The sequence below is a fragment of the Myotis davidii genome, unplaced genomic scaffold (assembly GCF_000327345.1).
Source record: "Myotis davidii unplaced genomic scaffold, ASM32734v1 scaffold93, whole genome shotgun sequence".
NCBI classification, from domain to species: domain Eukaryota; kingdom Metazoa; phylum Chordata; class Mammalia; order Chiroptera; family Vespertilionidae; genus Myotis; species Myotis davidii.
The window spans coordinates 3,768,881-3,787,328 of NW_006292095.1; the positions used below are offsets into that span (position 1 = coordinate 3,768,881).

Genomic DNA, 18,448 nt, shown 5'->3' on the forward strand with positions numbered 1-18,448 from the left:
GCCTCCAGGCCAACTGGCTGTGAGAATCAGCTGTGACTGCAGTGGGAAAACTTCTGTCCTCTGGGGAGGTGCTAATCCAGCCTTTGCCTGAGGCTATCGGCAAATGGCTCTGTGCAGGGCTTGGGCAGGGCGGTCTCACGGGATCAAACAGGGCGGGTGGAGGGAGCAGTTATGGCTGCTCTCAGTCCTGTCCCCAGAGGCTCTGACTCTCAGAGTCCCAGCAACAGCTGCAAACCTCGGAGAGAAAGCTGCCCTTGCGTTCTGACCGATGCCAGACAGTCCCGCTTCTCCCGTTTGAGTCTGGGTCCCTAGAGACTCACCCAGAACTGGAGCTCAGAGCCTGAGCCTCCCTCCCGATTGAAAACGACAACTGCACCCTCAGCCACCGCACCTTTGTATTTTCCACACTGTGCCTCCTCTGAGCCTCAGTATGCTGTTCTTTTTCCTTCTAGTTGAAGAATTTCCCCTCAGCCAGCTTTCCTGTGGTTCTGGGTGATGTCCGTTCTGTCTTTTAGTTGTATTTTTGAAGTGGTTGTTTGAGGCAGCAAACTCTGGTGTATACCTATGCTGCCATCTTGGTTCTCTCCCAGGTCTTAAGTCTTAAATCTCCTAAATCTTCTCATCCCCAGGACCCCATGCTTTTTATTAACACAACTTGTCCTGAGGCTAGGCATATACACTTCAAAGGGTATACAGAAACATTGTCAGCAGGGGGGAATTAGCCTGCGGCTGTTCAGGTGTTTGGCCAGTAGGAGGCAATAACATGTAGATTAAGATGCCTTTTAGATGTCTGGCCTTCCAGCAATAAATTTAATATGTCCTATTTAGGTTTGGGGAAATGCCTTCAGCCATTCCCAGATGCAGCCCTGCTGTCATGCTGGAATTGGTCTCCAGCAGGTGGTAAACCAGACATACTTCTCTCTCCTGGGTGACCAGGGGCCTAGATTACCTATGAAAGAAGGAAAAAGAAGGTGGAAGGTACCATAAAATTTAGCAAGCATGACTTATCTGGACTTCATCTGAGCTGATGATAGTACATGACTTTTCCTGAAATAAAATCACTAGAAGAGACTGGAATTCAATAGCATAATTTATCTGCTCTAAGTGGATTGTGATCCCTTTTCAGAAGAAAAAGCAGTACTAAGAATTCAACCACAAATGCAAAATTTGAGTGAGTGGACTTTGGAGAAAGAGTTTGTGTACCCGATAGCCACACTGGAAAGAGACCTGACATTCAAAGATGGTTTAAAATGTAATTCATAGAAACAGAATGGAGCTACAATTAAAATACATAAATATCTAGATCTGAGAAACTAGAAAAAATGTGTGGTAGGTAGAGAAGCTTGGAAAGAGATTTAGGTTTTGGCTCCCAAACTCATTTCAATCTTCACTTAATAATGTCGTTAAGCTAATTCCTGCAATATTAAAGAATCCAAAATGATCTTTTAAGACAAATGAATTAATTCCCTAAGTGGGTAAATTTCCTAAGAGGAGACTTTTGGAAAAATAATCATGAAATGTTCAACAGACCATATCAATACCTAAGAAATGGTTGTTTCCATTGAGGATGAGAGTTGATAGAGCTGAGTGATTCCAAGAGCAAGAAATAACATAGATTATTTCCAGGCCACAGACTAGATATTTTATAAGCCTCTTCGAGAAACCAATGTTCTATCCAATGATAGATTATAAATGGCAAAATAAACTGTTTATGGGACAGCCTTTGGTATGTGGTGGTATAAAGGAGATTTAAACATTTCTTAATTCTCAAGAGAGTAGTACAGAACTATTGAAAGTATCAACATGTTGGAATAATCTTGAGATAAAAATAAAGAAGACTGTATACTACAGAGCTGTCCTGAGTAAAGATCATAATCAGAGGAGGCTCTAAAGATATACAAAGAGTAAATAAAGGCAATCAGCCACTCGTAGAAAATCTTGAGTAACAAATGACCAGACTGGTCAAGCTACAGCAAAGTGAGGACAGGTGATGAATTTCCCCCCAAAATATAATAAAATATGATGATTGCTCTAATACAACTGTAGGCTAGACAACAAATTTTATTTCTGAAATAGGAAATGACATCATGTCTATACATTTGAGCTGTATACATTTCAATTCTACTGCAATAATAATTAATTAAATTGCATTCAGTTCTGCACCAAAGATGTTATTTTGACTTATTTTTTCTTGCTTTATACCACCAATTAAATAACATTTATGCTACTGCCCATGTAATATCACACTTATTTGGGATTTGGTATCATTAAAAGAAGACATTATGAGAAATTTTCTGCTTTTCGCTTCTAGGGATGTTCTCTGTGGAAAATTAGCTTGTGTTTGGCCACAGAAAAATATTTATAAAAATAATATTCAATCCGCAATTTATTCATATACTCAAGGGCATATATGCTTATCCATCCCTACTGGATTATCAGTGAGATCAGATGGAAGAGATTACGGCTATGTGGCTGACGGTACTGTGTGTGGCACACAAATGGTAACAAAACATGTTTGTGTATTTTAGCTTTAATAAAGTATGTAATTATCTGATACTATATTCAATGATGACTATCACAATTATGCTGAATGGATTGCAACCTGGTACTGTCACTTATTTCCCATATGATATTGACAAGGTAATTAAACTAAATCTCAGTTATCCAATAACTCTTGTTCAGTTAACCTGTCATCAGTCCTTATCTGAGGAAATAGGTATGTGTTTTAAGCATAAGATTGAACTGACAGGTGATTTTGTTTTAGATCTTTGAATTCTAACAGCTTTAAAGCATAAAATTCTAATCCAGAGTTTCCAATTTTCCCTGCTTCACAAAGAAACATAATTGAGCTTTCATATTTCTTAAATCATCTTCTTATGTATTTGACCAAAATGTAAATGTGAGAGGATTGGAAGAAGCAAACAAGAAGCCCGTTCTGGGAAAGCATTGTTACAGTTATGGTGTACAAGCTTATGTATGCATGCATCTGTACATACATATGAGCATTTACACATGCATCTGTACATACATAAGAGCATTTACATATGCATCTGTACACACATATGAGCATTTACACATGCATCTGTACATATATAAGAGCATAAAATAAAGGGAGAACAAAAGTGGTTCAGAGGCTTAGTTAGCCTGAAAGTATGAGGGCACACATTTCAGAAAACATAAGGCCTGAGACTTAAAGAAATTATAAATCAGTATGTTGCATGTAAATGGCATTCAACAGTTAATGAATTAAAAAAAAAAATGAAACCTTGACATGGTGAGTCAATTAGCTAACTCTTGAATCAGGGCTCAGCAATCCTATCCCCCTGGAAAACTTGTTTGCTATAGTAAGCAGCTCCTTTTTTATTTTTTATTGGGATGGCACTGGTTTATAAGATTATACAGGCTTCAATGGTACATTTTTATGATGCAGATCATCTTCCGTCACCATATATTGGCCCCCTTTACCCTTTGCTACTGGCCCACCCCCTTCCCTCTGGTAACCTCCATACTGATGTCTGTGAGTTTTCGTTTGCTTTGCTTGTGTGTTCATTTGTTGCTTTTAATTTTTTATACCACATAAGAGTGAAAGTTTATGGTTCTTAATTTTTTCTGACTGACTTATTTCTATAGGCAGCTTCTAACATGGCTTTAATGATCCCACTTCCTGGTGTTCATTCCCTGTGTATTTTTAGGGAAATCAAAAGAAAATAAACTAGTAGGATAATTAATAAAAAAAGATAAATGAGGCAAAGAGTCACATGTCCACATGACTAATTACCTGGATTAACCAATTAGACATAACAGGGATTTTATAATGGATACAAATTAACTTAAAATATTTATATTGCCAGATAACTCTGATCACTATTATAACAAAGACTCATGATAATTTATAATCCAAAATATTAATTCATGTTTGAAAGCCAAACAAAGTTAATAAATTTTCTTCCAATTTTTGAGGGGAGCATCATTAACATTAACCTAACCAATTATTTATAACACAACATTAACAATTGTAAAAGCCAAAACCAAAATTATATGACATCATTACATAAGCTATGTTAAAGCAAACACCCTCATATTTTTTCCTTAAACTTAATATTGTTTAGAATTTTGTATTGGTATGCCAGAGTCATTGTACTAGAATCAGATATGGAATAAAAAATCTCAACTTGAGCATGTGTTATGCATAGATAACAATTTTTTTCCATATCAAATTTTCAAATAATTACAAAATACTATGTTTGGATTTTTTTTTTCGGTATTGTGAAAATAAAACCTGCCGAGAAATTGATTTAAAGAAATCTAACTGTAATGCCACTACAAAATGCAAAGGGAATGGGGTAAGTGACTTTTCTTTTTGTAGTTCTAAACTGCATGTTATTTTTCTGGATAATTCAAAGTAAAAAATATATCTTACATGAGAGAATTGAGAGTCTATATTACTTTTAAACTGAGCTTGCCTAGAACTAGCTAACTAACATAAAGAAAATCAGCTAAGAAAATTCAAACACTATTAAACTAATTATACACCAATTGTGTATTGAATTTATTGTAAGCACCCTCAACTTTTAAATTAGTATCATGTTTAAATTAAAAACATTTATTCTTTATTAATGCAAATAAATGCATATTTTATATTATTAACATATTTTGTTCATCCTCCTATTCTTCATAACTAAAATTTATGGCTGTATATTATTTTACAGTGAGTATACTTAAAAAGCATGTTGCCATATTAAAGAACTTTTTGTTTGTTTTTTTATGAAGAGGTTTTTAATAGGAAATATACTTTCTTTTTTTAAAAAATGATTTTTAAATATATTTTATTGATTTTTTACAGAGAGGAAGGGAGAGAGACAGAGAGTTAGAAACATCGATGAGAGAGAGACATCGATCAGCTGCCTCCTGCACATCTCCTACTGGGGATGTTCCCCGCAACCCAGGTACATGCCCTTGACCGGAATCGAACCTGGGACCTTTCCGTCTGCAGGCCGACGCTCTATCCACTGAGCCAAACCAGTTTTGGCAAGGAAATATACTTTCATGTAAAAACTTTTTATTTCTTCTCAACTGCTTTATCTATGTTAATCTGGTAATACAAATTTGTCATTATTTCATATTTAATTTTATTTTCACTTCTTAAAATTTATAATTTTGGTCTTTTGTTTGTAGTCAACATTATATGAATGATCCTATATGATTGATTTAGAAGATATAAAATGCCACTATATTGTTTTCAAATTTTTTTATGGGCTATTAACAAAGAGGATAGCTATATTGTGTGTGTGTGTGTGTGTGTGTGTGTGTGTGTTTAATCTTACTGGTTATTTTTTTTCTTTTTATTGTTTATTTTGAGGTATTTATATGTACACAGGATACTGCAAAGATATAAGTATAAAGATGTGTCCTATGCCTTTCTCATAGTTTCCCCCAATGGTTACATCTTAAATGATTATAGTACAATATCAAAACTATGAAATTAACATGAGTATAGTTCCATGCCCCTGTTATCACAAGTGTAGAATGTATAATGACCACTGCAATACAGATACAGAGCTATACCATCATTACAACATTCTCATTCTACCTCTTTATAGTCACACTAACTCTTCCTCCCCGCAGCCCCCCCAAGTGCTTGACAACCACTAATATATTCTCCTGTCCTATAATTTTTGTCATTTCTAGACTATCATATAAGTTGAATCATATATATATATATATATATATATATAAAACCCAAAACAAAACATAGTTTTACTGATTTCAGAGAGGAAGGGAGAGGGGGAGAGAGATAAAAACATCAATGATGAGAATCACTGATCAGCTGCCTCCTTCCTGCATGCCCCCTACTGGGGATCAAGCCCACAACCTGGGCATGTGCCCTGACCAGTTATCTAACTGTGATCTCCTGGTTCATAGGTCAATGCTCAACCATTGCGCCACACTGGTCAGGCTATGTTTTGGTTTTTTTATGTTTTGTTTTCCTATAGTTAAAATTGTTGGCCTGATCTTTTGCTTTCCTTTGTTCAATGATCTGTTATCAGACTCAGTTTTAATATCTGTCATAAAATCTCAAAACAAAGATATAGATTATTTGTTTTATAGGATATAAATTTTTCTTAATTTATCACTATTAAGCTCAATTTTTATATTAGACTTTTTGAATGTATTTTTTCTTTTGATAAAGTTTTTTACTGTGAAATAAGACATATAAGAAATAAATTAACATTTCTATATTTTTTTATTTTTTTACATGTTATATTTCACAATTAAAATGTTTTAAAAAGAAAACTATTTAAAAGTAATGAAAATGTCATATAAAATTTAACTGAATCTAGGGGAAGCAGTGTTTAAATCTCAATGAATCTCAACAACTCTATTATTTACAACTGGAGGCCCTGTGCACAAAATACATGCATGGAGGGGAGGGTGTCTCTCAGCTTGGCCTGCACCCGCTCCAATCTGGGACTCCTTGGGGGATGTCCGACTGCAGGTTTAGGCCGATTGGGCATAAACCGGCAGTCAGACATCCCTCTCACAATCTGGGACTGCTGGCACCTAACCACTCTTCTGCCTGCCAGCCTGATCACCCCCGAACTGCTCCCCTACCAGCCTGATTGACACCTAACTGCTCCCCTGCCAGCCTGATCACCCCCAACTGCCCTTCCCTGTCAGCTTGGTTCCTTACAACTGCCCTCCCCTGCCAGCCTGGTCCCCCCTAACTTCCCTCCCCTGCTGGCCTGGTCACCTCCAACTTCCCTCCCCTGCAGGCCTGGTCCCCCTAACTGCCCTCTTCTGCAGGCCTGATCACCCCCAACTTCCCTCCACTGCCAGCCCAATTGCCCACAACTGCCCTGCCCTGCAGGCCTGTTTGCCCCCAACTGCTCCCCGCCCCCAATGGCCTCATAGCCCACAAATGCCCTTCCCTGCTGGCCATCTTGTGGCAGCCATCTTGTGGTTGCCATCTTGTAATGACATGAGGGTGGCCATCTTGTGGTGACCATCTTGTGACACACAAGGGCATTGCAGGAAGGCGTGACGCCACCTAGGCTTTTATTATATAGGATTACAATTCAATTTTATGAGCCTGTAGTTATTCAGAAATGTCATTAATTGTGATATGTTGGCAGTTAATTAGTGTTGTTCATTTCTCATTCATGAAATACCTTTTTTATTACCAAAACTATATTTTTACTCCTGATGAAAATTCAACACTTAGGAGTGGTTAGAGCATCTGCCCCCAAGCCAAAGGACTCTGAGTTTGATTTCCAGTCAAGGACATGTTCCTGGGTTGCAGGTTCAATCATGCATGCAGAAGGCAACCAATTGATGTGTCTCTTACATCAATGTTTCTCTCTATCTCCCTCTCCCTCCTTTTTATTCTCTCTGGAAATCAATGGGAAAAAATATCCTCAGTTGAGGATTAAAAAACAAAAATAACTATTTTTAGAGCAGTTTTAGGTTCATAGCAAAGTTGAGGGGGACGTAACAGAGATTTTACATAAATCTCTTGGTCCCACACATGCATTGCTTCCCCTATTATCAACATTATACAGTAAAGTGTTGCATTTGTTGCAATTGATGAGCCTACATTGACACATCATAATCACCTAAAGTCCAAAGTTTACATTACAGTTCACCTTTTGTATTGTATATCCTATGAGTTTGGACAACTGTTTAATTACATGTGCCTATCATTATGGTATCATCAGATTTTGTTCATTAAAATTTTTCTATGCGCCGCCCTTTTATACATCCCCTACGTTAACCTATGGCAGCCACTAATCTTTTTACTGTCTTCACAATTTTATCTTTTCTAGAATGTCATTTAGTTGGAAACATTTGGTATGTGGCCTCAGAGTGGCTTCTTTCAATTAACAGTATGCATCTAATGTTTCTTTATGTCTTTTCATGGCTTAATAGCTCATTTTTACCATGGTTTAAACCATGTAAATCTATGTTGTCTAGATTTATTATGATTTATTTATTCTTTCACCTATTATTTATTTCTTGCATTATTCCTTTATATATTTCCTTTCATTTTTAATGAATTACTATTAAATTCCTTCCCTTATTTTGGCTTGATGAAATAAAAAAGAAATTCTAGGGTATAACTGCTTTTTTTTGTTTTGTTTTGTTGTTTTTGTGTGTGTGTGTTTGTTGTTGTTGTTTTCTGTAACTAGTGACCTTGTAATTTTAACATTTTTTATTGTCCTTATTCCCTTATTCTTATACCAAACTTATGTAAAAGTATTTAATCCTGCACACACACTTAGTCTTGCCCATTTTTGTACTTTTTCATACTGTTCACCTTTCACTTCTAACTTGTGTTTTGTGTAGCTACTTTGACTTTGAGATCCCTGAGAGATTGTATGCATTAGCTTATTTTTTAAAAAATATATTTTTATTGATTTCAGAGAGGAAAGGAGGGAGAGAGAGAGGAAGAGAGAGAGAGAGAGAGAGAGAGCGAGAGAGCGAGAGAGAGAGAGAGAGAGAGAGAGAGAGATCATGAGAGAATCATTGATTGGCTGCCTCCTGCATGCCCCCTCTTGAGGATTAAGCTCACAAACCGAGCATGTGCCTTTACTAGAATTGAACACTTCAGTCCGCAGGCCTACACTCTATCCACTGAGGCAAACCAGCTCAGGCAGCTTTTTTTTTTCCTTAAAAATTGTTAGAGACGAAATTATAATACATAGAGATTTGCTATTCTAGAAAATATGTTCTTTCTAATATGACATTGTTTTTCTATTTAATGGGAGGTGTGGGCTGCTGGAATACTTTTTCAAAAAGTAGGAAGAAAATGTATGTGAGAGGTTATACATTTAGAGACGTTGCATACTAACAATGCAAATATTTTTGCTGACCCACAAAAGATGTCTCCTGTTTTATTCCAGATGAAGTTTCGGAAAGTTCGTTTTAGGTCTGTGTAATATGCCATTGGTATTTTAATGGGGAGTGGATTGAATCTATAGATTGTTTTGAATAGTATGGACATTTTGATGATGTTGATTCTACCAGTCCATAAACACAGTATGCTCTTCCATCTGTTTATGTCTTCCTCTATCTCATTTTTCAACGTCCTGTAATTTTCCACATGTAGGTCTTTTACCTCCTTAGTTAAGTTTATTCCTAGGTATCTTAATATTTTTGGTGTTATGGTAAATGGGATTGCTTTTTTAGTCTCTATTTCTGTAAGTTCATTATTGGTCTATAGAAATGCCATAGATTTCTTGGTGTTAATTTTGTATCCTGCTCCTTTGCCAAATTCACTTATTAAGGGTAATGATTTTTTGATAGAATCTTTAAAGTTTTTATGTACAGTATCATGTCATCTGTGAATAAGGAGTTTTACTTCTTCTTTTCCAATTTGGACTCCTTTATTTCTTCTTCTTGTATGATTGCAATGGCTAGTACTTCCAGTTCTATGTCAAACGGGAGAGGTGAGAGTGGGCATCCCTGTCTTGTTCCTGTTCTTAGGGGAAATGGTGAAAAACTTAGTGGTTTTAAACAGCAAACATCTACCATCCCACAATTCCTGTGAGTCAGGAGCCTGGTTTAGCTTTGCTGGCTCAGGTTCACTCGTAGGCCATGTCAAAGTGTCGGCTTGGCTGCAATCTCTTGTGACGGCTCATATGGCCACTTGAAGCTCACTTGTGTGGCTGTTTGAGGCCTCAAACTGGTCCTGGGCTTTTGTTTGCTGGAAGCTTTTTGATTACTGCTTTAATTTCTTCCATAGTTATCGGCCTATTGAGATTTTTAGAATCTTCCTGATTGAGTTTTAGAAGGTTGTATTTTTCTAGAAATATCTTCATTTCCTCCAGGTTGTTTAGTTTGTTAGAAGAGAGTTGTTCATAATATTTTTGAATAATCCTTTGTATTTGGTGGGGTCTGTTGTTATTTTGCCTCTTTCATTTCTGATTTTGTTTATTTGGGTCCTCTCTCTTTGCTTCTTGGTGAACCTGGCTAGAGGTTCATCAATCTTCTTTATCCTTTCAAAGAACCAGCTCTTGGTTTTATTGATCTTTTGTGTTGTTGTTTTTGTTTTTTTCTTTTTGGCCTCTACGTCAGTCATTTCTGCTCTGCCCTTTATTATCTCCTTCTATCTGCTCCCTCTCGGCTTTATTTGTTGCTCTCTTTCTAATTCTTTGAGTTGTGGAGTTAAATGATTTATTACCATTTTTTTCTTGTTTTTTTTTTTTTTGAGGTAGACCTGTAAAGCTATAAACTTCCCTCTCAGGACTGCTTTCATTGTATCCCATAGATTTTGGATTATTGTGTTTTTATTGGAATTAGTTTCTTGGATGTTTTTAATTTCTTCTTTGATCTCTTTGGTAACCCAGTCATTATTTAATAGCATGTTATTCAGGTTCCAAGTGTCTGAATTTTTTGGATTGTTTTTATTGTAGTTGATTTTTAATATTATGCCATTGTGGATTGAGATAATGCTTGATAGGATTTCAATCTTCTTGAATTTGGGGAGACTCTCCTTGTGATCTAATATTGGTCTATTTATGAAACTGTCCTATGTGCACTTGAGAAGAATGTATATTCCGTGACTTTGGGCTTTGGTATGAAATGCTCTTAAGATGTCAATTAAGTCTAGATAATCTAGTGAGTCATTTAGGATTGCTGTTTCTTTGCAGATTTTTTTATGTAGAGCAGGGATTCTCAACCTTCCTAATGTTGCGACCCTTTAATACAGTTTCTCATGTTGTGGTGACCCCCAACCATAAAATTATTTTTACTGTTACTTCATACCTTTGATTTTGCTACTGTTATGAATAGTACTGTAAATATCTGATATGCTGGATGTATTTTCATTGTTACAATTGAACATAATTAAAGCATAGTGATTAATCACAAAAACAATATGTAATTATATATGTGTTTTCTGATGGTATTAGGCAACCCCTGTGAAAGGGTCATTTGACCCCCAAAAGGGTCACGACCCACAGGTTGAGAACTGCTGGTCTAGAGGATTTATCCAATGATGTCAGTGGTGTATTAAAGTCCCCTACTATGATTGTATTGTTGTCAATCTCTCCCTTGATATCTTCCAGGAGATTTTTTTTTATATATTTGGGTGCTCCTACATTGGGTGCATATATGTTTATCAGGGTTATATCCTCTTGTTGTATCTATTCCTTTAGTATTATGAAGTGGTCTTCCTTATCTCTTGTTATGGCCTTCACTTTAAGGTCTATTTTGTCAGATATAAGTATTGCTACCCCAGCTTGTTTTTTTCATTTCCATTTGCCTGAAAGATATTTTTCCATGCTTTCACATTCAGTCTGTGTGGGTCCCTTGTTCCGAGGTGGGTCTCTTGTAGACAGCACATATATGGGTCATGTTTTTTTATCCATTCAGCCACTCAATGTCTTCTTATTGGAGCATTTAGTCCATTTATGTTTAATATTATTGATATTGATTATTGATTATTGATTATTATTTTTTGTGCCTGTGTTCCTCTTAACTTTTTATTTCTTCTTTTTACACTTTAGCATTTCTTGCATTGCTGACTTGGTAGCGATAAACTCCCTTAGCTTTTGTTTTTCAGTGAAGCTCCTTATTTCCCCTTCAATTTTGAATGATAGCCTTGCTGGATAGAGTATTCTTGGATTCAGTCCCTTGCTTTGCATCACTTTGTAAATTTCCTTCCATTCTTTTCTGGCCTGATGTGTTTCTGTTGAGAAATCATTTGATAATCGAATGGGAGCTCCCTTGTATTTCTTCTTCCTGTTGTTCTGGCATCCATATTACTCGTATGTTGCTTCATTTCATGTTGTCCCATATCTTCCTTATGCTCTCCTCCTGTCTTTTAATTTTTTTCTCCAATTGCAGTTCAGTTTGGGTGTGTTTTGCTTCCCTGTCTTCTAATTTGCTAATTTGGTCCTACTCCACTTCTAGTCTACTGTTGAAACTTTCCATGGTGGTTTTTTTTTTTTTTTTTTTTTTTTTTGCAGCTATATCACTCTTCATTTCTTCTTGATTCTTACATAAGTTGTTGATTTTTTTTCATTCATTTCTTCTTGATTTTTACATAAGTTGATTTTTTCATCCATCCAGTTTATGAACTGTATGACCCTTATTATGAATTCTTTTTCTGGCATATTGCACACTTCTGTTTCACTTGGCTGCTTTTCTGGCGAGTCCTCCTTTTCTTTCCTTTGGGGGTTTCTTTGTCTATTCATTTTTGGTCTCTCTGACTAATCTAGATGTTGAGTTGTACAGGGGCTGCTCTTTTGGTGGCAGTGGCTCCTTGGGCTGCAGTTGCTCCTCGGGCAGTCTCAGTAGTGGCTGTTCCTCAGTTGGCAGTGGTTCCTCTGGTGGGTGCTGTTTACAGCAGTCGTGTCTCCTCTGGCTAGGGGGGAGGCTGCTTTCACAGCTGCTGTTCCTTGGACAGGGGTGGGTTGATCATGAGGCTGCTGCTCCTTAGGTGAGGGTGGGCTACTCACATGGCAGCTGCTCCTCACACCTGGATGGACTACTTACATGGCTGCTGCTCTTTGGACGGGTTGGATGCATGCTGCTGCTGTTCCTCAGATGGGGTGGGCTGCTTGTGAGGCTGCAGCTCCTTGGACAGGGGCAGGTTGCTTTCAGGGTTGCTGCTCCTTGGAAAGGGACAGGCTGCTTGTGCAGCTGCTGCTCCTTGGATGGGGGCGTGCTGCTCACCTGGCTGCTGCTCATCAAACAAGTGCAGGTTGCATTATGAGAATCATAATAAACAACTATAATACTGATTTATGTATTTACACTGTACTTTTAATCATGATGTTAGAGAGTACTCTTTCTACGTATTAAAAATGTTTGCTGTAAAACAGTATGCCATACATACTGGCAGCAGCCTCATGCTACTTGTGTATATCACATTTCCTGATTGCATCATGTTCTCTTGTGCCTGATTTGATCTTGTATACTTTTTCACATTAACATGCTGTATAGGTGTGTAGCCTAACAGCAATAGGCTATACCACATAGCCTAGATGTGTAGTAAGCTATCTACCATCTATGATCGTGTAAGTGTACACATTTTGTACACCTATGATGTTTACACAATGACAAAATCATTTAAGCATGCATTTCTCAGAATGTATCTTTGTTAAAAGGATAGGACAGAGTATATTCTTTAAAAACTTTAAAAAATAATGATTTTACTCTTTTGAATTTAGGCATGTATATACTAACATGATACTAATATATACAGTCTAACATAATTTAGAGTGATTTGTATGTTTTTATATTTTAGATATGTAATAATTTGGGCAATTGCCATTGCTTTCCTGGCTATCGGCCTCCAGATTGTGAATTTCAAATAGGTTCACCAGGAGGAAGTATTGATGATGGAAATGTTCAGAAATCTGGTGAGTATAAATTAAATTTTGAAAACAAAAATAGAATTTTATTTTATGAAATAAAGAAATGTACTGCCAAGTCATATCTTTCATTATCTTTTGAGTAATTAAAAATTATCATGAAGAGTGGCTTTAATTAAATTACTGTCATACAAAATTTGTAATGAGAATTTTCTTCAGAGATATTGACTTTTAATAATCTTAGTAAAATTAGTTAGAATATTGTACTGTTAAATTTCAATAACTATCATGAGTTCAAAATAAATTCAAATATGGAATAACAAGCACTACACAAATGATTTGCATTCCAAAATATAAAAAAATTGTAGGTTATTAAAAAACAAGCAAAGCATAAGGTTTTTATTCAGAATTACATTTTGAAAATAACATTTGGCAAAATAGAAATACACATATTTATTAAAAAATAATAGCAAATCATATTTTATACATTCTCTTGTTCTCATAAATAAACACGAGAGCCATAAACTATTTATTGATTCAACCATTCATTTATTTATTAATACCCTTTATCCACAAACATGTTATTAAGTATTTGGTAAGACAATAAAATTTAGATCCACATTTCAGTACATCTGCTCATGCAGCAATGTGGAAAAGGGGTGTTATAATGTGAGTCCAAATTAAGATAAATGATTTGAAATGCAATTGTCTTACTTATAAAGACCTGAAGTAAATAATGAAATTGAAGATAAATAAGTCATTACATAATATCAAATATTTGTGAGTAACAATGAATAAGGCACGATCAGTTGTATTTGGCATATAGAGAAGAATGTGTAATGATGATATATCATGTTTGCATAAAATAATCTGAGGATAGACACATCATAAGATAATGAATCTAGTTTTGAATAACTAGAGTTAGGTTTACCTGTGGAAGAATCTATGTGATAATATCTGTGGGAAGCCATGGGAATTTGATAATAATGTTTCCAACTCAGTAGGGACATCAAGAATTGGTATTCCTTTGTTAGTTTATAATTAATTTAATTCATAGGATAACATAAAAGTATACAGTATTATATACAATAAGAGATTTGGATATAATTTCAGGAAACAGCAATATTTCAGAAACAATGTCTGAGATTACTAGTGATTTTTAAAAGAAAGATCATAAAGAGGAGTAGCCACAAAGACTTTTGCCATGATGTAATAATAATAGAAAATTACATGTGATATTTTTATAAGGCAATAGTATTAGATTATGAATCTAGAAATAAGAGAAACACATGATACTCATCATTGTATGTTTATGGCGTGATACAATCATTTTTCTGTGTAACAAAATTCAGGTGAAAATGAAAAAAGAGAGTGAATGTACAGAAAAAAATATTTTTAAAAATAACGTTACCAAATTTCCTAAAGAAGATGAAAAATGTTAACACTCAGATATATGAATCTACATAAACCTCAAGCAAAATAAATTAATGAAATTTAAATCTAGTGTTCATCAAACATTATTTAGCACAGACCATGTTAGGACACAAAACAAGTCTTGATAAATTCAAGAAGATTGATATTATATCAAGCATCTTCTCTGACCACAATTGTAAGACACTAGAAATCAATTAGGAAAACAACTGAAAAATAAACAAATATATGGAAGTTAAATAACATGTTACTAAATGATGAATGGTCATCATTGAGATCAAGGAAGAAATCAAAGGTTACCTTGAGGCAAATGAAAATGAACACAGAGCAATCAAAAATCTATGGGACAGAGTGAAAGCAATCTTAAGAGGTAAATTCATAGCAACACAGATCTACATTAAAAAGCAAGAAAAATCTCAATCTAACCTTACATCTACAGGAACTAGAAAAAGAACAACTAACAAAGCTCCAAGTAAAATAGAAGAAAAGAAATAAAGATTAGAGAAGAAATAAGTGACATAGAGATTAAAAAATACAAAAGATCAATTAAACCAAGAGCTGATTCTGTGAAAAGATAAACAAGATTGACAAATCTTTAACCAAACTCATTAAAAAAGCCCTCACCAGTGTTGTGTAATGGTTAGAGTGTAGGCCCATTTACCAAAATATCGTGGGTTCAATTCCCAGTCAAGGGAACATACCTGGGCTTCAAGATCATCCCCAGCCTGTGCTGGAGACAACCAATATCTCTCTCTCTCTCCTATTCCCTTCCTTCCACTCCCTCTCTTAAAAAGCAATTGTGAGGGGGGGGGATGGGGAGAGGAGGGGAATATGCTCAGGTGATGATTAACAAAAAAAATCAAAAAAACAAAAAAACAAAAAAAGAAAGATGACCTAAATAAAATCAGAAACAAGAGATATAACAACTGACAACACAGATATACAAAGGAGTGTAAAAAAATCCTATATAGTAAAAGGGAAATATGCAAATAGACCCAGTACAGGATGACCAGTTGACATGCACTGACCACCAAGGGGCAGACGCTCAATGCAGAAACTGCCCCCTGTTGGTCAGTGTGCTCCCACAGGGAGAAAGCCGCTCAGCCACAAAATGCGCTGACAGCAGCACTAAGGATGTCCAACTGTGGCTTAGGCCCACTCACTGGCCTAAGCCATCAGTCGGACATCCCCCGAGGGCTTTTGGACTGGTAAAGGGTACAGGCAGGCTGAGGTGACCTCCCTTCCCTCTCCATGCACCTGGCCTCTAATCTGCACTAATAAAAGAGAAAGATGCAAATTGGTGTCACTTTGCTACCAGCCAATCAGAGCGACTATGCAAATTAACCCAACAAAGATAGAGGTTAATTTGCATACACAGGCACGGAGTGAAGACTGAAGGCTCCGGCCGGAGTGAAGACTGAAGACTGATGGACCAAATGCCTGAGTCCCAGTGCTGTGGATGCAAAGGAGAAGCCAAGCCTCGCTGTGGCCACAGCGGAGAAACCTAGCCTCGAGGCTTGGCTTCTCCACTGCAGCTGGACCAAATGCCTGAGTCCCAGGTGCCGGAGGAAAACCAGTACCGGCAGCCAGGGGAAGGAAGGCCTATTGAGCGAACCTTTGTGCAACAGGCTGCTACTATGTTATAAACAACTATATGCCAAAAAATTGGACAATCTGGCTAAAGTGGATAAATTCTTAGAAACCCAGTTTTCCAAAACTGAATCAGAAAAATCTGAATATCTGAATGAACAATTACAACTAATGAAATTGAAGCAGTAATCAAAACACTACCAGCAAACAAAAGTCCTGGACTGGATGGTTTCATGGATGAGTTTTACAAACATTCAAAGGGGAACTAACAACTACCTTTTTCAAACTGTTCCAAAAATTTCAGGAGGAAAGATTTCCAAGCTCATTCTATGAGGTCAGTCAGCATTATCCTAACTCCAAAACCAGATAAAGACACTATAAGGAAAGAAAATTATAGGCTAATATCCCTTTTTCACACGATGCTAAAATCCTCAGCAAAATATTGGAAAACCTTATCCAGTAATACATTAAAAACTCATGCACTATGATCAAGTGAGATTTATTCCTGGGATCCAAGATTGGTACAATAGTTGCATATCAATAAACATGATACCCCATAAAAAAGTATGAAAATCACATGATTGTATTAACAGATGCAGAAAAAGCATTTGATAAAACCCAGCACACATCCTATCTAATAATAGAGAAACATGGTGATTAACCATAACTTCGCTACCCTTCCCATTGGCTAATCAGCAAGATATGCAAATTAACTGCCAACCAAGATGGCGGCCGGCAGCCAAACAGCTGAAGCAAACAGGAGGTAGAGGCCCAGGGCACAGATTCATGCACCAGTGGGGTCCCTTGGCCTGGCCTGTGGGGATTGGGCTGAAACCATCTCTCTGACATCCCTCGAGGGGTCCCGATTGCAAGAAGGCACAGGCCAAGCCAAGGGACCCCACTGATGCATGATTGGGGCTGGGGAGGGACTGCAAAAGGGCTCCAGGGCGTGTCTGGCCTATCTTGCCCAGTCCCTATCGTCTGGACTCCAGCAGCAAAGCGTTGGTGGTGGGAGCCTCTCCTGCCTCCTCAGCAGCGCTAAGGATGTTCGACTGCAGTTTAGGCCTGCTCCCCACTGGCAAGTGGACATCCCCCTAGGACTGCCGGGCTGCCAGAGGGATGTCTGATTGCCATCTTAGGCCCCATCCTCTGGGGAGCAGGCCTAAGCCAGCAGGTGGTCATCCCCTGAGAGGACCCAGACTGTGAGAGGGCACAGGCCAGGCTGAGAGACTCCCCCCCCACCCCCACCACCCCAAGTGCACAAATTTTTTGCACCAGGCCTCTAGTTTATAATAAAAACTCTTGGCAAAGTATGAATAAAGGAAACATACCTCAACACAATACCACCCATATAAAACAAACCCACAGTGAACATCATACTCAATGGGCAAAAATAAAAGCATTTCCCTTAAAATTCAGAATACTAGAGGAATCCACAGGCAGCAAAATCTCAGATATAGGCTGAAGCAATTTCTTCACCAATATAGCTCCTAGGGCATTGGACACTAAAGAGAAAATAAACAAATGGGACTACATCAAAATGGGAGCACAGCAAAAGAAACCATCAACAAAACAACAAGAAAGCCCACCGCATGGGAGAACACGTTTACCAATGTTATCACCAATACTTCAATTTTTTAAGTGTAAGAAATAGTAAGAGGGTGGGAGGAAGATGGCGGCGATATAGGCAGACGCGTCCCAGGTCGTGTCCCGGAGCAAATGGAGTGAGCAGCTGAAACTAATAACACCCACCCCGAATTGGCGAAAGTGCTCAGCTGGTGAGACGGTTTGCAGCCGGGAAGGGCAGAACTCCCCTGGAAAGGTAAAAAAAAAAACAACAGGGATTTGGGCAGGAAAGTTTGCCAGACCTCTGAACCCAGACGGTCGGAGGGAGACCGCGTGGCAGACAGCCGCGTTCCTTGGGACAGGCACAGCCCCTGACTGGGGGGGGGAGATCCGCGGGATTCCTGGCGCCGCCCGGGGGATTTGAGAGCTGGGTTCTGTGAGCACGGAGGACTGAGCCTAAAAGGGGCAGATCTGACTATGCAGTGCCCATAATTGAAGAGTTTACAGAAACCAAGCCTTCCCCGTTTCCGCGGCCGGCGCTT

General features: G+C 37.5%; 1 protein-coding gene across 1 annotated transcript in view; it reads left to right on the plus strand.

Annotated features, from left to right (window-relative positions):
- ADAM18 (ADAM metallopeptidase domain 18) overlaps positions 1-18,448 on the plus strand; it is a 76,917-nt gene that overhangs the window by 45,325 nt on the left and 13,144 nt on the right. Inside the window, exons 16-18 of the mRNA XM_015565278.1 lie at positions 2,312-2,500; positions 4,262-4,343; positions 13,253-13,367. Coding sequence (XP_015420764.1) covers positions 2,312-2,500; positions 4,262-4,343; positions 13,253-13,367 — 386 coding nt within the window. The remainder of the gene's footprint in view (positions 1-2,311; positions 2,501-4,261; positions 4,344-13,252; positions 13,368-18,448) is intronic.